Source organism: Homalodisca vitripennis, chromosome 4, assembly GCF_021130785.1.
Source record: "Homalodisca vitripennis isolate AUS2020 chromosome 4, UT_GWSS_2.1, whole genome shotgun sequence".
In the NCBI taxonomy this organism is placed as follows: domain Eukaryota; kingdom Metazoa; phylum Arthropoda; class Insecta; order Hemiptera; family Cicadellidae; genus Homalodisca; species Homalodisca vitripennis.
In genome coordinates this window covers 72,309,358-72,332,167 of record NC_060210.1, presented here as the reverse complement: position 1 = coordinate 72,332,167, position 22,810 = coordinate 72,309,358, and the positions used below count along the sequence as shown (strand labels likewise).

The window sequence follows — 22,810 nt, the reverse complement described above, 5'->3', positions numbered from 1 at the left end:
TTTTTCAGTCCAACATGTTGAAGCCACGAAAAACATGTTTTATCATCTTTCAAAGCAATGTTGTGTAGTTTTCTAAAATTGACTGCCATTTTTAATAATAAAATGTTACTTATGTAAATTTGTAATTATTACCTTACGTTTATTATTTGAAAGTGTTTACAGCTGTTGATATAGATTATTTAAGTTAATTGTTCAAAATAATTAATCAGTATCGATTGATTATATAGATGATTAGGCTATGATTAAGTAATATCGTTTGCCAATTTCAATATAAAAAACCGGGTCCGCTTATTGTACCCTACCCTAATCAAACAATAGTAATTAATTAGAATAATTACTAAACCATCTGCACCAACTGTAACACTAAAAGATGATTTACTGTGTCTTTCTTGGTTTGAAGATATCCGTTTTGTTACGTTTTCTTTATTATTAAATGGCATTTTCCCTATCACCTGTCTTAATTTTTTGTTTTTATAAATGTTTATGAGTTTTGTTATTATTTATGACATTACGTAATTGTTTGAACTATTTCCATTAACTTGAAACATGTGACTTTATTTAGATACGCTGATATCGATTAATAGTTCTTTTATTCGATATAGGCTACAAAGTGATTGTAATAAGTGCCTATAAAGACTGGGTCCGCTTATCTTATCCAATAATTTTATCGCCAAATATTTTATCCAACTTCGATATTATAGATTAATCCTATGCAACAAGAATTAAAATACATTAAAAAAATTACAATTTTTGGTAGACTTTATAAGCAGCCTGCATTTGTTATTTGGTTGTTTTTGTCGAATTGTTCAATATATTATTCAACTTCGATATGAAAAAATCGTACACAATAAGAGTTATAACAAATTACTGTAACAAGAAGATCTCGTTTATTACAATTTTAAAAACAAATTTAACACTAACATTACAAAACAACAAAACCAACTAAGGCCTAACCTTATAAAGAAACCTTACAATATTTATAACAGCTTGATAGCAATGAGTAACAATTTTTATGAATGAAGGAATGAAAGCTGGTGAAATGGAGAAAAGAATTCTTCTCATGGGTTACCAGGAGCCAAACGTACATGTTGAAGCCACTTAAACTAATCTCATTACTTGTGAGAAATATCTCACATATTTTTCTCATATTCATCACCATTTTCAGTCTCAAAATATTAGTTACTTCTTGCTGTTTATTGTTTAAATTAAAACTGCTATAAGTAATAAGGTGAAATCATATGCTAAGTGAAATGAAACACAACAACAGTTAATATCGAACAGTTTGATGTAATATCGAATTATGCCTTTGGATAAAATCATTGAACAATTCATTAAGAACAACGAATAACAAGTGTAGGCCGCTTATTAAAGTCTACCCCAATTTTTATTTAAATCAATGTAAATATAACATTAGAAAATAACAAAACTAACTTTTGTGTAGAACCACATATTAAATGTTACAGTATTTATAGCTTGCCTTTAGCAGTGAGTAACCGCTTTTGTGATATTGAGGAAAGGATTTTCCTCAGAAGCGCACTTCCCTACAGTACAAAAAATGACAGATTGTATGCTAGACAGACTGCCGGCATTCCAATCCTCTAACTTCTCTTGGCCGTTTGTTAAGAACTTCCAATTGTTTATCTCACACAATTTTGCCATGTTCATCGCCATTTACAAATTCTCCAAAATGAGTTCTTGTTTTTTATTGTTTACACAAAACATTACTGTAATTCATGAGTTGAAATCATATGTTAAGTTAAATGAATTGTAATATCAAATATTTCATTTGATAAAAACAGTTGAAAAATTCAATAAAAAACAACTGTATAATGAGTGTAGGCTGCTTATTAAAGTCTAACCCTACATACCATAATCTAGAATCAAATTAGGCTATTTAGAATCCTTATTTAAGATGCCTTATTTAAAATACATATTATTTTTTGAATAATATATAGATATTATATAGAATATTATATAGAAATAATCTTTTTTAATATGAACAATTTTTTAAACATTTTGTATGGGATTACTTAGAACGAGTATGATAGGCTACCTTTTTTGTTTGTCCGAATACAAACGTTTATAGAAAAGTGATACAAAACAGTTTGTAATATTTTTTAGTTCCAGATCTGGAAACAAATATTTTGTCAGGTGTTATGCTCTGGATATATTACGAGAGGTAGAGTTTCATAAGTAGGTCTTGCAGTCTGGCTAGTCTTCACAACCATCAATAAATTCTTCCATACCTTAAGTAGCCAATTTTTCAGTCTTCTTTTGAGTTTTTGGATATCCATCCTTAATGCTGGTTGGGAGGAGCTCTAAGAGTCTAGTCTCAAGCATAGGATGGTTTCTTGGATAATTTGGAAGTCTGTATACAGGAAGGTTGAAGTCTGTGGCATACCTGGAGTTATGTTCATGCAGAATTCTGTGTATCTGCAAAACTTGCTTGGAGTCAAAGGCTACTGCGTCAAAGAAGTAAATAGAGGCTACTTTTGGAATGTGTAGGCTACTTTTGAAAACATTTTTGCAGCTATCTCGCTGTTGGAGACCTAGAATTCCTATAGCATGCTTTTGCAACACAAATACTTGTTGAATGTTTTCTTTCAAACATCATCTGATATGGGATTCAACAAGTGTATGGTATGCTGCTCAGGGAGTAGTGAGGATGTTCTCACTGAAGGTGATTTACTGGCAGAGTGAGTCCATGTAAATGTCCCAGTGCAAGCCCAAGATGTATTCATAGATTGACTCGTAAACTTGAATACAACCTCGTGGTATACTTGGTTTTTTAATCGTTAGAGGGTGTAAAACCTTATTACTTATCATTCCCAAAAACAGCTGGCAGGTATTGTTCTTTCTGATAATTAGATAATTGTTCTTGCAGTTGAATGGCTTTGGTGATGGAAATAAAGTTTCTTCTTGCAAGTCTCCAGTTTTTTTTGCTGGTCAAGAGGACAAAGTTACCCGCCATGAGAATGTGATTGAGTGTTCATTTAGTTCGAAAGATCAGGAGTGAAAAGAACGAGTCCTAATAAGAAAGCTTGGAGTATACATTCAGCAGTCCTAATCTGACTGTGCTTGTGCTACTCTTAAATGGTCTGCTTGATCGCAATCACGCACGCACGCACACACACACACACCCACCTATATAAACATAAATATAAATAAATAAATAAATATATATATATATATATATATATATATATATATATATATATATATATATATATATATATATATATATATAGTTAGTCTTTTTATGTCTAAGGATAACTCTTTTGTCGGATTAGTAATTTATCCAGATTCTTTTTTGTTTTCGTACCATATATGCTTATTTCATATTATAATTGTGAATGCACTAGAGAAGAATATATGAATCGTTTTTAAAGTACAAATCCTTGACAATTTTCTTAGTGCATAAATACCGGAAGACATTTAATAATAATATGGTCAACATGTGTATTCTTAGCTTCAGAGAAAACTTCAGAAGGAATTCTCACCAATGCCTGTATAAATAAAATATGTTTCTTTAAAATTTATAGACTTGCCTTCAGATCCCAAACTAGGTAAACATTTTGAAATATCACAATGATCATATTATTAAAATGTCAAGAATTAGTCCTAACATTGGTCAAGAGGGTTGTTGTCATTTGCAGAAAGTAACAAAAAGAAAACAACCCTTGTGAAAGTAGACCTATGCTTACATAAATAGGATAAAAACATACAACTACGCAATGGCATAAAGGAGGTAATGCACAGTACTCCTTCTGAAATCTAAAACATTAATAAAATCAAATATTTTCTTGTGGATGAAGAAGTTATGTACAAATAATAATTTCCTAATGGGCTAGCATGGGTCTGATCTTGAATAGTATTGATCATTTCAACTGATCAACTTATTTCATATTGATCGATTGCATTTATAGATTCTACCAATGCATCTTATAAAGTTAAAAACTAATTCATAAACTTCAGGTTTGGAGCATCTTCTGGAGGATTTACCTACACTGTGATGATTTGTAATGAAATTTCAAAGAATCAACCAAATGCAGCAGCAACCAAGGGACATGGGGGTGACAAGAACTCACTAGTTATTGGTCGCTTTAATGATACTCATATTGTTGGTGGAAGTAAGTACTGAACTGTTGGCTTATATAGATACATTAGTATTAATTTATATTTAACTGTACTATCGAAAAATAACAAAGTTTGACACTGACTTTAATTTTATTAATTTTTATTTATGTGAATCTTATTATTTCTCAAACTCTCAAGGATATAAGACATGTAACACAATCTTAGTGGCTTATCCAGAGTTAATGTTAGATGGAGGAGAGGAAACCATTGTTAAGTGTGGGAAGAGAGACACAAAGGAAATTAAAAAACTATAGATCCTGACTCGGAGGACCAAGATTTTAAGTGAAGAGAGATCAGAGAATCCGGTTCGGAGGCCAAATGTTACATATGAGACAAAGAGACACTAATATGTAAGACATGAGGTATAAAGGGTGCAATTGAGAATAGATGCCAACTCATCGATGTTGATTTTCTCGATGTTGGTTCTTGTCTCGCTTCATCCATAAAGGAGAGGACTAGCAGCTCCTCCAGGGCTTCCAGGGCTGCAGTGGGATCTACTGAGGAACGTGTCCCTTTCACTGAGCATCACTGACATCGGGGTAGGAACAAGTTTAGAGAGGAACTACACGAGAACAAAGATGTAAGCGACCATCCGGACCAGGACACCTCCGACAGGAGCTATGATACACACACTGCAGGGTATGAGGTAGAAGGCAACAAAATCCAAGATGGCACTACTTTGCGATGAGAGTGTGAGAGTTTGGAGTGGCCATGACCGGACCATATCTCCTGTAATTATACACGATATATTGTACAGTGAATACGAGAAAAGACGACATAGAGAACAGGTATGACATTTCCACTACCACGAGAACAAATGGATGAGCGATCGCAACTAGACCATGTCTTCATAGCGGCTCCTATGGTATGACTCACGGTTCAGGCGTCTAGGGGATGCTCCTGGACGGTTATGACATACAGGACCACGTGGTAAGTTAACCAATGAGAGACGGCCGGTTGTGAAACATAACTTAATATAGTTTGTTTAAATGGAGGCTGAGAACCATCAAAGTATTGACAGGGTTGCCACCCAGTTGGGAAACCGGGAATAAGCCAGGAATATATTTGTAGAACTGAGAAAATCTTAAAAACAGTATTTCAGTCTCGAAGAACTTGAAGAAAATCAATAAATAATTTGACAACTCATTGAATCGGGAATTGATTATATTCGTATTTTACAAAATGTGATTCGTGAAATTGTGAATGGAGATCGATGGTTGCCTTCACTAGTGTAGTTGAATTTATCTTGGTTAGTTGTATCCCTATGTTGCGTTAAGCCCTATGCAATGAACTTTCACACGATTAAAGTCGGCCGACCTATCATGGTCGCCAATTACATATGTTAAAACGAATGGTCACATCCAAACCTTGACTGAACTAATATTATACTGTCACTGGTCTGCAAACGGCTGGCCGTCCATACACGTCAGTTATTATTATTGGAGCAGCATTGGTTGGATGATGGCTGGTGGAAATCCCATAATTTCTCTGATCGTTAGAACGATTTATTGATCTTAGTCATTATAAAAATAGGTCAGACAATTCAAACTTTTCAAGCCAAATTGTCCAACCAATCATGTGTGTGAGGAAGCTTACGCTGTGTTGTTTCATAGTCCATGACTACAATCTAACGAACACATTGTGTCTTGACGCACAGTAATTCGAGTATGTATTTACTTTCTAGTTGTGTTGTCATGATGGTGTGATTCTGTTCTTGCATTATCTTAAAATAAACAAAATATATTTAGAAGCTAGTAATTATTACGTTAATGCCATTGATTGCATTACGTTGAGTTGGCTCTTATTCCAAAGGGTAACTATGGGAAATAAATGTTTGGTACGGGTTTATACTAATCCTACAGATCATGTACTAACTACACTTGGGTAACTTCAGTAGCAGATAACTTTCCGATGCGCTCTTCATACATTGGTCGACAATGTGATATTTTCGGAGCCATGATATACTTCTGCGTGACGGTAACTAGGGCTGTAACGGTAACTAGGGCTGTCACCGATGATGAAAACCTGGAAAAGTGTGGATGAAACGTGAATTTTGGCTCGGGGAAAAAGTACATAAAGTTTTATAATGCCTCTGGAAATTTTACTAGCTATGAATCGATTCCAACAATCTATAATGCGGCTTATATCACTAAATTACAATACCAACAGAATTGTTTAACATACGCTTGGAAAGTTATGATATCACAATATTACGTCTAGTGATGTGACGAAGATAACCCTCGCATCCAAATAAGTCTATTCTTGAATGACAGCTTATCAAGAGTACACAAATTACCGATTGCTAGCACACATGTTTGTTCCATGCACCGCAGATTTGGGACTTGCAGTACTAGACTGCAGCCTACTCCACGATAACACTGTATTTGTAGTGGTTTGTTCGTTTTATTTTTCTGAATTGGATATATGTATTTTTCAAACATAACAGAAGGGAAAATTATTAGGTATTTAGACACATTGAAATATGTAGAGACATAAACAAAGGAGCATAAATAGATGGTAGCGATGACATCTCTGAATTTCACGTATGTACCACAAGTGACAAATTTACTATGCTACGTGGTTTTTTTCGTTTTATTTTTCCGAATTGGATATATGTATTTTTCAAACATCACAAAAAGGAAAATAATAGGTATACACCATAGAATTATTTATTTATTTTTTTTTTTTTTCCTTCTGAGGGAAGAGGACACTTTGTCCCCGCACTTAGTCCTAAAAGGACCTTTGCGCCTCCCTTACTTTAATTTGTGCCCTCAAAAACTGAGGCTTTTGCAAAAACCAATCAGATTTAAGGGCTCGTGTTCTCTGATGTCCTTGGGGCTGAGGAGATATGCTCCCAAGTATCTTTTCCTAGTCTCTACGATGGCAGGACAATCCAACCAAATGTGCTCTGCTGACTCCTCCTCTTCTCCACAGAGTCTACATTCGCTGCTCCGACTAAGGCCTACCTTCAAAAGGTGCTTCCTCAGAGGGCCATGTCCTGTCAGCATTCCCAATATCAGTCTTATATCCTCCTTATTCTGGTCTAGGAGAGCTATCCACCCTTTTGCATAAGGAGAGATAAACATTTTAGATAGAATTATTTAGACACATTGAAATACGTTGAGACACAAACAAAGGAGATTATATAGATGGTAGCGATGATATCTCTAAATTTCACTTATGTACTACTAGTGACGAGTTTACTAGGCCACTGCAGCTTCGTGGCTTTTCCTGTGAATACAGCTAGTGACAAAAAACTGTTACTATTGCTCTTGACGTAAGGGTTAAAACCAGTATTACAGTTGTTTATGTTTGGTTTTAAAATGGACTAGAGAATCAGAATTACCAAAAAAATCCAGGAATTTGAAAAAAGGTTTCGAGTGGCCACCCTGATTGAGCACAGACTGGACGAAGACCGGCACCAAGCTGTGATTCCAGCTCTCAAAATGATGTTATTAATTTGAGTCCACAAGGGTTCCTGGACATTTAAAATCAACAGTTTGGACATCCAGACAACATTCTTGAATGATTAACACAATTGAAATTTGTTTGCATTTTGTGGTCACACGTTGTTTCATTTCCCACAGTTTGTGTTAATGGGATAAGTAATAGTCTGATTAAACATTACTAATGTCACTTTTATAAGTAACTTTTTTGTCTGTATGTCTACTTTGTTAAAAATCATACTGTATAAATACATCACTGCCAATCCATTGGAATACTCTGATTAATTTGGGAGCTACAGCCCAAACTCAGACCAGTTTTTTCGGATAATTTTATCCCCTCAGGGAGCCCGAGCCAGTTCTGCCACACTTGTACCATGTTGGATGACGGCGCCCAGCTGAATATTTTTTACAGGGCCTGCCAATGCTGAGTACAGCTCTGACTGTAGTAAAATCTTGTGATAGTTCTCGGGTACTGTACTTATCAATAGATTATTTGAATAATATCAATAGCTTCCTGAAAGAAGAGAATCATTGTATATAAAAGAACAAGAATTTTTCTCTAGTAAGGAAAACATTTGTTTCCATGAATTTATTGAATGTTATACTATTTAAAAGAGTTTATGTATTATATTTTCAAAAAGTAATACTTGGATTTTTGTAGTCAAGTTTTTCCATTGGGAATTGCAATTATTTGTTAGTTTATCATTGAAAAACTACTGTCTTGGTAGCATATTCATTCAGTGAAACAAAATTGAGATCTTCTAGACTGTGTTTTAGTTTTTTGTTTTTGATGTAGTAGTGATTCTACTTAATTTTTTTACTTATTATTTTCCTTCTACAAGTATAGTTTATAAAAGAGACAATCTCTAACATAACTTAAGTTAAAATATTTGTATTGAAATTAACGAAATACAGTTTTTGAAAATATATATATGTTTATATAGCATGCAATATTATAAAATTTTAATAATAATTATTAGTTCAACATATATTTCATATATGTTACACATCTAGAAATTTCTGTAAAAGATTCCCATGGCTGGGATTCAAATAAACACCAAATCTAGTTAACACTATTTCTGTTTAACCCTTTACGAAACATGTATCCATTTAGATACATCATCCTGACTGTGTCATCTCATTTGTGTGACTCACTGTGTACTATCAAGTAAAGAGTTAGTCTAGCTAGCACTAGTACTGTTTAACCCTTTACGAAACATGTATCCATTTAGATACATCATTCGATTGTGTCATCTCATTTGTGTGACTCACTGCGTACTACCAAGTAAAGAGTTGGTCTAGATAGCACTAGTACTGTTTAACCCTTTACGAAACATGTATCCATTTAGATACAAATCATCCTGACTGTGTGTCATCTTATTTGTGTGACTCACTGTGTACTACCAAGTAAAGAGTTGGTCTAGCTAGCACTAGTACTGTTTAACCCTTTGGAAAGCGTGTATCCATTTATAAATATATCATCCTGAATGTGTCCCATCTCATTCGTGTGACTCGTTCACTATATACTGTCAAGTAAAGTATAAAATTCCTTATAGAGTGTAACATTGAAAACACACATTTTAGGCGTCCATTTTATTATTTTAAACTAACTTAACATTTTAAAACTTTTTAAGATTTTCCAATGTTTTTATAATATTTGTAAATGTGCATAAAAAATAGTTTTTTTTACAATCAAAGCATTTAGTAACTGTAAAGGTGTAAAATAAATTTAAAACTTTTTGCAGAGCATAATTTTCTATATGTACACTTTGAATAAAGGATAAAACACTTGTCATGTTAATAAATCTCCTTTCCCGTTTACACAAGCTCTCATATGTCTATTATTAAAGGAAATATAAATAGCTATCTAGAAAAATAAAGTCTTAAACTAAGTTTTCTAGTGTTCCGTAAGAAAAAGTAAAGTTGACCTCTATATTGGAAAATAGTGGCAGTAAATGCCTCTAAAAATAAGAGAAAATTTCTGTCAGATTTATAGTTTCTAAGATCACAACAGTAGCCCATTAAAAAAAAGATACTGTATAAGGAAAATTCAAATTAATTATTAGTTTTAATTTAAAGGCAATCAAAATCACAATGAAACTGCTGATAAAAATTATTTCTCGTGTTTGCATATTCTACTGTAACTGTGTTTCATGCAGTGTTGAATAAGACATTGAAATACTATAACTGCTAGGTGAATGGATCCTGTTGACTTATGCCAGTGGAGATGTCCTCAATAAATCAGATCACTGCAACAATACTGCAATGAGGACATCCATCATGATAACTTGTAACAGAGGCTCTGATCAGGTAAGTTAGTATCTTTTGTACTGCCATCAACACTGATGCTTGTTAGTTCTCACCCTATTCCACATGTGGGAGGAGTCTGACCCAAATTCAAATAGTCCTAGATAGTCTTAGTTGTCATTCTTGTAAACAGCTGAGGTGTTACAAAGAAATCTGTGTTCTGCAACAACGAAATCCTGTGCAAAGTAATTTTGAAGATGACAAGATGATGTTGACCTCAACATTACATTTCTGAAACAGAGTTGTAATGGCAGTTATCTTGTACTTGGCTTCTTTCACAACGTGCAAGCCACTTATTACAGTAACTCAACTTACCGCCTGAACATGGATAACACACAGGACATAACCTTTTTTATACAACATTTCAGGATTTCAGCGCTATTCTTTTGTATGTGTGTTTTAATTATGTTCTTCAAGTATATTCTGAGACATTAGTTTTTTAATTATTTTAATATTTTTTTAAGTTTGTCATATTTTGAGTATGTGGTTTGAGTAAAATCCACAAACAACATGCCTCAGGATTAAAAAAAATGGTATTTTGGTTAGTTTAGTAGTCCAGTTCATTACATACAAACCCTTTATTTACTTATACATATGTTTTGTGTTTTTTGTATGGTTTGGATTATATGATTGATGTTTGACATTGATAAATGATATTGGTTAGTTGAAAACCAAGTGACATTTTACCAAAATATATTTTTATTTGTAAGTTAAGCCATACATCTTTAGTAAATATTAATACCATATCCAGGGCCAAATATTATTTCTAAATAAAAATCCAAAAATATTTACTCCCTCTTGGATTGCTGTTAGCTTGGGTGCAATGCATGAGCTTGGATTGCACTTTCCCTTTACACTCGATATTCTGGGTCAGTTAATTAGTCATTCAACCTATTTCCTTTATATTATAGTAATATGTTATACATTAATATTAAAAAAAAACTTAAGGGATAAACACTTATTCCCAGTTCAATATTTATAACTATGTAGAGCATATTATTTATCAGAGAATAATGTGAGTAATCGTGTATTGACTTTGATCATTATTTCTAGGAACATACTAGGATAAATCAAATATAAATGGTAATCCCAGTAATTGTTTACTGATAGCAAATCTGCCTTATCACTGTTTTTTTAAATTGTATCTGACTCAATTTTGCCAGCCACTGACTTTTATCAGCTTATCCACATACTATTATCTGACTGTTAAAAACCAATTAACAAAAATATTATTTAAAGTGAAATAAACAATATTGTTCAAGTAATAAACCAACTGGAAAATGGTGTTTACTATAATCAGCTGTCAAATGTTGCATGATAATTGACAACTGCAATGATAATTGGGTCTCTCTTGTACACAAGGTGGCTTTCTATCATGCGATTTCACATTATTAGTATTAAAAATTATTAAGCTTATGCATAAGAATAAAAATTATTTGTGACAATTGGCTCTAAATGTTATTTGTAACCAAAAGAAAAAATTAAAAAGACCTAAATCTTCTGTCCTCCAATTATGACTGTGGTGATCTAAAAAAATAAAACGGTTTCTCTTTTTGTATATATATATCTTTAAATAATGTACAAAGTTGAGGATCAAAGTCATATTAATATGGAAAAGGTGCCATATTCAGAAGTAAGGATATTTTAGAGTTAAAAAAAGAAGTTAATCAACTAAAAAATGAATATAGCTAAGTGAAAACAAATTAGATATAATGAAAAATTCTTGGCTACATGATGAAGTTATTACATCATACTTTGACATCCTCATGATAAAAGTTATTGGAAATAATGATTCAATTTTCTTAATGAATCCTGCCATTACTAAAGCAATAAAGAATCTTACGGAATTTGAGGCATTCCTGGATCCTTTAGATTTACATGCAAAAGAAATCTAAAATATTTGCTTTGGCTGCAATAGAATGTATAGTACAAAATGGGAAGAAAATGAATGAATATTAGAGACATTACTTTTCCTAAATTAGATATTTTTGACAGCATAAAAAAGCGTTCTTACTTGGCATCTACTGTTGTAAGTGGAATAAATATGAGTAGAGAGGTTCTTGTCTTCCAATAATAACTTGTGTAATTTAGAAACATTCAGTGATAACACTGTGGTGACCGGAAAGGTCTTGACTGTGCATGGTGAGGTTGAAGAATGGATAAAAGTCAACAAAGAAGATAAAACGTGTTGTAGAGGTAAGGCAATCTTGACTTCTCATATAAACAATTGTTGTTCAGTGGAAATAAGTAACAATTATAACGTCTTCAGACCTTTGGCGAGAGTACACTGTCTCAGAATCGTGTGTTTATATGATTGAGAGAATTTAAAGGTTGGATAAGAACTGGTAAAAGACGAATGTCATAGTCAAAGCACAAAAAAAAGCTTTACAAATGACAATATTAAAGCCGTTCGAGAGCTTATTGAACATGATCACCAATATTGAAGAAATTTCATCAGAAGTATCGGCGATGGAAGTGTTAAATCCATAATCACTAATTAACTTGTTTTCAGAAAAATTTGTGCTTGATGAGTTCCGATGTTGTTGACTGAAAACCAAAACAGATCAGGTTAGAGAACGCTGGAAGGCTTATAGATCAATTTCAGCGAGAAAGAGAGGCGTTTTTAATTTAAAGCGCATCATTACATGTGATGAGATGTGGGTACATCACTAAACCCCTGAGTCCAAAATGGCAAGTAAGGGGTGGCGGAGAAAGGATGAAGAATGCTCTGTGAAATCCAAAACTTTTCTCTTTGCTGGAAAAGTCCTTGCAACGATTTTTTGAACTCTAGCAGTTGATATTGTACATGGTCAATGTACAGTGAATGCGGCTTACTATTGTAAGATGTTACAATCGGTGAAAACTGCCTATCAAAACAAAAGACGAGACATGCCCATCAGAAATGTCATTCTTCGCTATGACAACGCCAGGCCTCACAATATAAAAATTATAATTATTGATTTGTTTGTTATTCTAAATTAAGTGATATTTAAAAACAATCAACAAATGCAAGTTTCATCTTCAATATTAGATGCTTACTTAAAAGTACTAATAAGCATACTGAACAAGGTCGTCCACGGATGTAGAAGTTGGCACCTCTTCATAGATGTAATCTGTGTAGCATACACGTCTGAAAACCAATATTAGACGCTTAATGAACATATTGTACAAGTGTATTAAATTTAAAAGCTATTGGCAAATTGTGTGTTTCTTTTAAAGAATATATCGTACAAGGTCTTACACTGATGTAGAAGTTACCTGTGTATTGTACACATCTGAAAACCAACATTTGATGGTTACCTAACAGTACTACTGTAGGCGAGTCACGAGATGGCCCCTGGCCCAACAAGCGGCTCAGCTGTATTATAGCGGTATCACCCGAGTTTGCAGGCATTAATGTTAGTAACACGCGCAGATTATTTTATTGAGTCTATTATAACACTAGAGAACAACATTGAATCGGTATACCGTTATTTACTCCAAATGGTGAACAATAAATCATTAAACATTAAACTATAATAAATATCAAGATTATAAAATAAACCATTTATAAGCGTTAACTTTAATTTGATATAAGAGAGATTTTTGGTTTATGGTAGGACTGTTCAGTGGCAATCCTCAATAGATGTGACTTTGTTATGATGACATGGTTGATTTTCTCATGCTCATTAGTTGTTACCTTAGTAACGGCTACTGTGCGAAAGACTAGTGTTAAGATATGTAATGGTCAGAAAGAAATGATAACTGAACAGTAACTGAATGTTGTGATAAGAAACATAGGAAAAATCGTTCTGTACTATGTCAAAGACAACAATGCAGGCTGCAAAGTATTGTAACATGTCCGATAAAACTGTTAAAGAATTCAGAAAGAACCAAATAACTAATTTAATGAAAAAATTCGTAGCCCTGAAAAAATTTTAAATTACCTGATAATAGCAATGCAGTTATAGATGGCTGAAAAGAGGGTTATTTTATACATGATAAGGGATTATTACATAAATAAAAAGGTTGTTCTAACTTGTATGAAATTATTATTAAATGGCTTTACTAATCACTTTTAACTGACTAAAAGGAGTATTTTAACGTAATGTTTAGTATAGTTTAGAAATTTAATTTTCTATTATGTTGCTAAATAAGTTTTATTTACAGTTAAAACCTTTTTTTGAAATATTGGAGGAGGTGCTTATCTATGTAATGTTTAAAACAATCGCATAATTTAATAAAAGCTGCAATCGTTTTAAATCTGGATTCACAATTAATGTATCCTGTGTAGTAAACACATCTGAAAACCAACTTTAGATAGTTACCTAATAGTACTAATAAGTATACTGTACAAGGTCTTCCACTGATGTAGACACTGGCATCTCTTCATAGATATATCCTGTGTAGCTTATACACCTGGAAACCAACTTTAGATAGTTACCTAACAGTACTAATAAGTATACTGTACAAGGTCTTCCACTGATGTAGACACTGGCATCTCTTCGTAGATATGTCCTGTGTAGCTACACCTGGAAACCAACTTTAGATAGTTACCTAACATTACTAATAAGTATACTGTACAAGGTCTTCCACTGATGTAGACACTGGCATCTCTTCATAGATATATCCTGTGTAGCTTATACACCTGGGAACCAAATTTAGATAGTTACCTAACAGTACTAATAAGTATACTGTACGAGGTCTTCCACTGATGTAGACACTGGCATCTCTTCGTAGATATATCCTGTGTAGCTTATACACCTGGAAACCAACTTTAGATAGTTACCTAACAGTACTAATAAGTATACTGTACGAGGTCTTCCACTGATGTAGACACTGGCATCTCTTCGTAGATATATCCTGTGTAGCTTATACACCTGGAAACCAACTTTAGATAGTTACCTAACATTACTAATAAGTATACTGTACAAGGTCTTCCACTGATGTAGACACTGGCATCTCTTCGTAGATATATCCTGTGTAGCTTATACACCTGGAAACCAACTTTAGATAGTTACCTAACATTACTAATAAGTATACTGTACAAGCAGTTTATACGCTTTATAACCACTGTCATGTAAAACTTTAAAAACTGATATATGAGATATACCTAATATTTGAGATATAACTAATCTCTTTTGTACCTGTACCTTCCTATCTTTATTTCTAATGGTGACATGATTGGTTTTACCAGACATCATTCTACTAACGTCAGTAGAATTGTAAATATCTTACACCAATTCAGCAACGTTCTTGATCAAAATTCTTAAAGAACAGACTTTCTACTTTTCAGAATCCAGCCTGTCTGTATAATAAGATACACTCTTTGCAAGAATTACAAAAGGTAATATTGAAAAGATGTGGTCCAACAATGCTAAATTCAAACATAAAGTTGTCATATTGTATTGTGTTGTTTTTGTTTTATTGTAGTTGTATATTTATGTGTGAGAAATAAAGTTTCTTTCTTTCTTTTCTTTCTTATTCTCAAAATAAAAAATATTAATAAAAGTTGTATCTACAATAATTTGAAACTTTAGATAAAAATAAAGAATTTAACTAAAAATATTTCCATATGTAAATTTAGAAGTTTTAAACCAAATTAGAAGTAAAACATAGACTGGCAAAGGTGGATAATTTCACACCTAACTGATTGCAGAACACAATACCTTACTTAATGTACATAGCAATGGCTGCTCACACCAAACCGGTGTATACACCAGTAAGAAAATTAAAAAAAAAAAAAAGAAATAAGACTATATGTATGTATATATATTTTTGTAATTGAAAGGGGACGTATGTTTTTCAAAAAACTGTTTTTGGGAGAATAAAAAAATACATAGTCATGTGATATAAAGTTAAAAGAGCATTTTAAATTAAAAAGATTTCCTAAAATTTGATCTCTCTAGCTGTAATAGTTTTTTAGCTATGGTGATTAGAAAGTACTGAGACATGACCAAAAACTGCCTTTTTGTGGGTTTTTAAAAGCCTGTAACTCAAAAACCCAAAGTCAGAAAAATGTAAAATTTTGCATTTTAATCCTTTGGACGCCAACGCCTAAGGCTGCCGCCCTACCCATCACGCTAGCGCCCGAACCAACTGTACTAGCCAAAACCGCCAGCCTGTTTTGACGTTTTTGTAACCGCTTTGCTCTGTATTATCCTTAGTTTTTATGTTAAATGAATGTTTTTTTTTTATTTTGTAGGAAATTATATGCGCTATCGAATATAATTATTATAAATAGCATTTAGAATGGAACTACATTGTTTATGATGTGGTAATACCTAACTAAAACATTTGTTTACATAAAAATTTCACTTCAGGCCAAAATATCGGTACGAAAAAAATATTTTTACCTATCGTTGATATTTTTATTCGTTACAAATATTATATCTAAGACTGCTCACAAAAATTCAGAACTGAAAGTTGAAAAATAGTATCATCACAAAAAATACTTTTAATTAGTTTTGATATTAGAAAAAATTGACTATAACTAGAATTAATTTTAAAGTAGGAAATATGTTTGTACATTACATAGTATTAAATTGAGAGCATCTTCTCACTACTATAAGTCTATATCATAGATTTTCTTCCAAAAAGTAGAAAAATCTTTGTCAAAAAAATAAAAATAATTATTTACAAATATATATACATTTGTCCCCATCACTTCTAACATGTGTGTTTAGGGAACACAATGGGTGAACACATTATTTACAATTTGTGCAAAAATATCTTGTTTTTCTTCTTTTTCCACCTTGAACTGTACTTAGTCTACTGCACACAGAACAATTTCGTTCCTTGGAATTGGGCAATTTTTCAAGCGTTTCATCACCCGAGGTACTATAAACAAACAGCTGTGTCAAGGTCATTAGTACTACCAACATTAAAATTGATTACAGGTATTCTTATTTACTTCTAAAATAGTCCTAAACAGTTTAAAACAGACTTATCAAGTTAAAAAATAACTTTTAAAAGATGTTTTTCTCGAACGGCTGATCAATTGGACGTTGTTGGCGCTTTTCGCCCGGACCTCGGCGGTCCGATCGATCGAACGTTGGCGTTTGTCGACTAGACCTTGACGGTCCGATCACCTGGACGTTGGCGTCCAAAGGGTTTAACTAGTGTTAGTAGGTACAACCTCCAAAAAAATGATCAAAATCTAAGAGGTCAAGGTCCAAAAGTTATTAAGGCCCTACAACAGACTGTAAAACGTCAAGTGACAATACTTCGTTTGTAGCCAATTTTGATTTTCCAGGTTTGGGGCAGTCTTAAATGCTGCCTGTTTTTCCTGGAAATGGTGGATTGGTTTTTGAACTCCTGATTTAGATACAAGATTTCGATTGGGAGATCCCACCCGGTCTCCGTAGCCTTGCATCATCAGGATCATAATACGCTCTTGTTCACTTAAACACTCCAACTTTGTTAATTCCAACCAGAAACTGAACTTGACACTGGACTTCTGAATTTGTAAAGAAAGTGGTTGTCTATTGAAGTTATTGAAGTTTAATCTGAATGTGGATGTTCATGTTTTGCCTCAATTAATTTTTAATTAATTTCATTGAGCTGCCATTTTGTACTGGGTTGAGGTAGAAAGCTCTAGTTTCCACAGTTCTTCTTTTATCAATAACTTTGAAATGAGGTGTCACTTAATGGATCTTTACATTTAAACATTTTTAGCCCCCCCCCCCCCCCCTTAAAATCCCAATGGGCAAAGTTGTAACAGTGACTAAAAAGTTTGTTTCTATTTCCTAGAAAGGTGTCCTGAGTTCCATCTCTCCATATTTATCCATCAAAAACTAAACAGAGTCTATCAACACTTTTAACTCACACTGTATATTGTAATCATAAATTATATCAATAAGTGTTTGTATCAATAGGCTTACAGTAATTACTTCTTTGTTGAAAGTTTGTTTTTGATGATGGATGGATTGTGAAGGTAGCTTAACTGGAAATTTTCTGACTTTTGCAATTGACGATGGATAATTTAAAAGGATAGTAGGATTTCATCTAACATTTACCAATGTTATATGTTACAAAAATAAAGAACACTACGTTTTGGAGATTGGAATTTACCCTTTTCCTCAGCTGCAAAAAGTCCCAAGATACTGAAAGACTAATAAATGTGGCAATACACTGCCACCAAAGTTATAAAAATTATTAAGTACAATTATTAGAACAAGCTCACCAAAAATAGACCACACCATTATTCAATACTCATTGTAACCATCTTAACCCAGGTAATGAACTGCTTGCAATTTTAATATTCAAACAAAATTCACTTAGTTACTTATTCAAGTTTTTGCCTGAAAAAAGTATTGTATGATTTAAATTTTTGAAAATTTTCATTACTGTGCTAATTTTTGCGACTCAGGTGGTCATCAGGTTTATGTAATATAACTGTCACATCTGGTTATAAAAGTGTTTTGTAGTAATTAAAAAATAATCAACACCCTTGCTCACAAAAATCCTAATAATAATAGTAAAACTTACTTCCATTCAAAGAGGATAAATTTACTGCAAGCCAAATAATTACAGCAATCATATGAAGTACTGCACTGAAACATTACAAAGACATAAGCATTATTATAATGAAAATATAACTGTTAATCTAAACATAATAATTAACATTTAGAGGCAGCTTGTTTGAATATTGATATTTTAGTCTTAATTAATTATCTTTTCACCTGTCTCAAAAAAATGTTCATTGAAGTAACTCTGTTATCTACTAGTAGTTTACAAGTTCATACCTCATACGTATTTAAAACTGTAAAGTAGTTAATTTGATATTTGTTTTTAACTGGTTACAAATGAAACAGGTCAGTTATGAAATTTTGTATAGTGGAAAAAGAAAATTGAAGTATATTTTAATTATTCAAGTTAAAATTATTTTATGATATGTATGTGAGCAGGGAATGTTTTTAGTGACATGAAACTTGTGAGCAGTGTTCCTAGTATAAATAAATATATTTATATAAATAAGTAGAAGTAAAGTGATTCAATACGCTACTTAGGCAGGTCTTACTTAGGCCATAAAACGCCGAACTCATCTTTTCATTCCCTATCGCCGACTGCTCGTCTCTTGGACTTATAGAGTTGCAAATAGTGAGAGAGCATCAGTGCTTTCACACGGAGCGGCCGATTTCAATGTGTAGCGCCAAAATGCGCTACGAGCGTGTGCATTGGCCCATCACTCGGCACTTATGGTATTGCTGGTTCTCGCGTCATAACTCAACTGAAGTACGGGAGTGTTTCATTTCAGTCCTGATGATATTACATTGTTTACTGTCAAAAATGTGCAAAAACGAAACACCTGCCTCTTTATACTAAAACGCATAACTCGTATTTCTGACACTACTAAACCAATACTGATATATCACTCACTCTTTGAGTCCCATCTGAGGTATGGAATTGCTGTGTATGGAAGCACCTCATCAGGTAACCTCCAAAGAATCTCGATTATATAAAAAAGACTATAACATTGCTTGTAAACCTTGCCCAAGAGATAGCTGCAGGGTAACCTCCAAAAAACTGAGAATCCTGACAATTGTATCACTATATATATCCTAGAAGTGGTCCTATATGCTGATAGTAAAGAATTGTCCCAGCACCATGATCTGCATGGCTATAACACCCGTCTATATATAGATTACAAACACCCGTCCTGTACACCACCATTCGCTATACGAAAAGAAGCCATCCTACATTGGTCCAAAATTGTCGTACCGTTTACTAGCTGAAATAAGAATCCTCACAGAGAAGATGCTGGATATCGTACAGGCTTTTATACTCACTGCAAGATTAGAGAGTAGAAGAATATTAATTATTTATTTTTAGGTACATTTTTTAAATGTTTTAGTAATGTTTTGTAAATTTCTAAATATGTATGCTATTGATACTAGCAATTATTTTAAAGTTTTTAATTTAGTTTGCGTTAGGTTTAAGTAATGTATTTAGTTTTTACAAGAAAAGTATCTTCTAAATTTAAGACAATTAGTTTTTTTGCTTTTAAAGTAAAGTTGGTGATATTATGTAAAGTTGGCTATTAATTATATAACCACAAAACACAACATTACCAAAAAATGAATAAAGTATACAAAATTGCCTAGCTAATAAAAAAATAACCTAGTTCATTAAATGAGTAGTTTAAAGTGATTATGTAATCATCTGTAAATTAAATCTGTGTGTAATGGCTGACTGTAAGGTCAATTGATCAGAGCTATAGAGAAATCTACCATGTGCTGCATGCTGGACATGGGAGCACTAAGGTTAACTTATTTCTTATGGGGAAATCTCAAGTTCTTTTCATTTCAGGCAGCACTTGACATCAAATTACTGCTTTGAAAAATCTTAAAGCTATCTTCAAATTTCATACAATGGTAAAAAAAAGGTTTTATTAAGAAAAGAGTCTTATTTTATAATTTTTATAAAAGTGCCATTAAGTATTAAGTTAACTCTTTTATCTTTTTATTTGCCAGTTAAAGAAATCAAAACTTATATTTAGGTAATTTAAATAAAAGATGTAAATTTTTTATGTTATCATAAAAGAAAACTGTTCTATATCAGTGAGACTTACAACTTGATCGAGCCCAGAGCATTCTGGGTATGGCTTCTGGGTAGGTGGGGGTACATTACTAGGTATGAATATCCTGTTCTTGATCTGCCTAATAAAGTCCAAGACAGATCTGGAACAGCTTCCTTGTAGCAATAGAATAACACTCAGCACAAATAGTCTTCTCTGGTTGGGTGACATTGAAACTGTCTCATTCTCAATAGATTATCACTGTTATCAATTTATAAATCAGTATCTCATATAATAGCTTTGACAGTGCATTTTGTATGTAATGGACGTTTTGTTTGATCATGCCTAATAAATTTGTATATTTAATACAAATCCCTTTATGAGTGATCCATTTTGTCATCAACTTTCATTTCTTTAGATATTTGAAATGCAACACAAAAACTAGCACATTCTAAATAATATAGGAATAGGAAGTAATCCATAATTATTCCATTGATAACTTAACAGTAGATTTTTCTAATAGTGTGCCTTCAAAATAGTTGGAATACAGTTAAACGTTTACTAATATAAGACTAATTAAATATTTATTTTTATTTTGAAGAGTTCTTTGATTTCCATGTAAAATTTTAATAAAATAAATTCAGAAACATGTTTTAACTGAATTAGGGATCAGCCTCTTAAAAGTGTTACTTGAACTCTCTCAATTTATATCTTGCATTGTATTTTACTTTATTTTCAGAACTGGTGTCAAATCTACTGTCAAATTTATTATGAATATCATAAGCTCTGCCACCCACTTAATTTCTTCTCAACCCCACAAAACGTGAAACCATGATTTTGAATATTAAAAAAATTGCCTGAGTAAAACTATATATGACCTTTAAAATGTTAAAATATGAGCAACACATTCTATGTAAGGTATTCATATTTTTATTATAGACGAGGTTATATACTGGGGTTTATGGTGCACTCCTGCACAGGTAATTTCCTATGCTTACACCCATTAACCCCTTAATATGTATGTTATCTCTACAGTTAGTATGTAAAAATTATAATTAGTGTATCTAGAATTATAATTACAGTTAATTAAAGTGTATGTGATCCAAATAAAATTTCATTACATTCCTGAATTGTGAGATTAGTATTTGTATTCTCTTGAAAGTATGTTGTAAAGGAAATGTTTAGAATAAATATTTTAATTTATTTAAACTTTGAGTGGTTTAAAACTGCATAAGCATTTAAATTTTACCCAGGATTAAGGGAAACCATTAATGTCAGCAGTATTATGTAAAAAAGCACATGAATGTGATAATAATAATAAGGAAATACGCAATGTTTATCAACACTCTCTAAGTATAGTGAATAGAATAGAATTTGTGTTGAAAGTGGTGTAACTAGGACTTGACTTTTGTTTTGTAATTGAAGAGTACTCTACTCTAAATGATATGAATTTGTGTTGACAGTGGTGTAACTAGGACTTGACTTTTGTTTTGTAATTGAAGAGCACTCTTACTCTAAATGATATGAATGAATTTGAATTTGAATAAATAAAGCTACTCCTAATTAAAAGTAAAACATTTAACTGCTGCATTTCAAATAAGTTGGATTGCTTTTATAGGAATATTTAAAAACCGTTTTAGTTCTTGAAGGGAATTATAACACCCCATTCCCTTCTCAATATTCCACTATGTGTTGGTATGAACAATGAACAATAATTGAACAAAGTGAAATAAATATTTTGTTTTGTAATGAACTGATAACATTCTAAAAATAACGTTGTACATCTGGCTGGAACATAAATTGTAAATGAGTTACAATGCAGAAATTAAATTAGTTGTTACTATGAAGAAAAACTGATGTAAACCTATAATTTTTATTAGAATGGTTGACATAACATTTAAATATTATTAGAATAGTTTTGTGGTATTTATTTTAAATCTTTAGGAAGAAATTTTAATCATATTATTTCTTTTATATCTTTATTATATTTCTATGTTATTAAATAACAACTCTTATTTTTTAAACATATATTGAGAATACAGTATATTTTTTATAAAAAATCGTGAGAATTTATTTTTAATGCAACATTTATTTTTAACTCCAGATAACTCAATAAGATCTAAAAACCATTCGAAATATCAGAATTAATTTAAACCATCATCAGCTGTTTGGCAATATACATGGGCTGATTTAGTGTATGATTGTTTTTTATGTAACATATCTTGCCATTAAATTCTCTAGTGTTATCTCTGATCAACTTGGCCGAAATTCTGTTTTTTCTTATCAAAATAACAGAGTATTTGAAGTAATGCTGGATTGAGAGGTCCAAAGAGGTTAGTAAGCAAAATTTGAAACACAATTACCTGCAAAAATAATAATTAAAAAACTATTGACAGGTTTGGAGTGCATGGAATATTGACAT

At 32.2% G+C, this 22,810-nt stretch overlaps 2 protein-coding genes across 3 annotated transcripts in view; one reads left to right on the top strand and one right to left on the bottom strand.

The window, feature by feature from the left end:
• LOC124359527 (cation-dependent mannose-6-phosphate receptor-like) overlaps window positions 1-22,810 on the top strand; it is a 52,192-nt gene that overhangs the window by 719 nt on the left and 28,663 nt on the right. The window contains exons 2-3 of the mRNA XM_046812339.1: window positions 3,976-4,130; window positions 9,778-9,893. Of these exons, the coding sequence (XP_046668295.1) occupies window positions 3,976-4,130; window positions 9,778-9,893 (271 nt within the window). The remainder of the gene's footprint in view (window positions 1-3,975; window positions 4,131-9,777; window positions 9,894-22,810) is intronic.
• On the bottom strand, window positions 9,320-22,017 carry LOC124359528. 2 transcript variants are annotated; one of them, XM_046812340.1, is made up of 4 exons: window positions 20,443-22,017; window positions 18,360-18,424; window positions 12,952-13,020; window positions 9,320-10,121 (listed from the first exon to the last, which is right to left on the bottom strand). In XM_046812340.1, exons 1-4 carry the CDS (start codon window positions 20,617-20,619, stop codon window positions 10,001-10,003), a joined length of 432 nt encoding a protein of 143 aa, XP_046668296.1. In that variant the 5' UTR covers window positions 20,620-22,017; the 3' UTR covers window positions 9,320-10,000. The 2 variants fall into 2 exon arrangements, with proteins under 2 accessions (XP_046668296.1, XP_046668297.1); XM_046812341.1 differs by having other exon boundaries at window positions 12,930-13,020; window positions 20,443-21,580.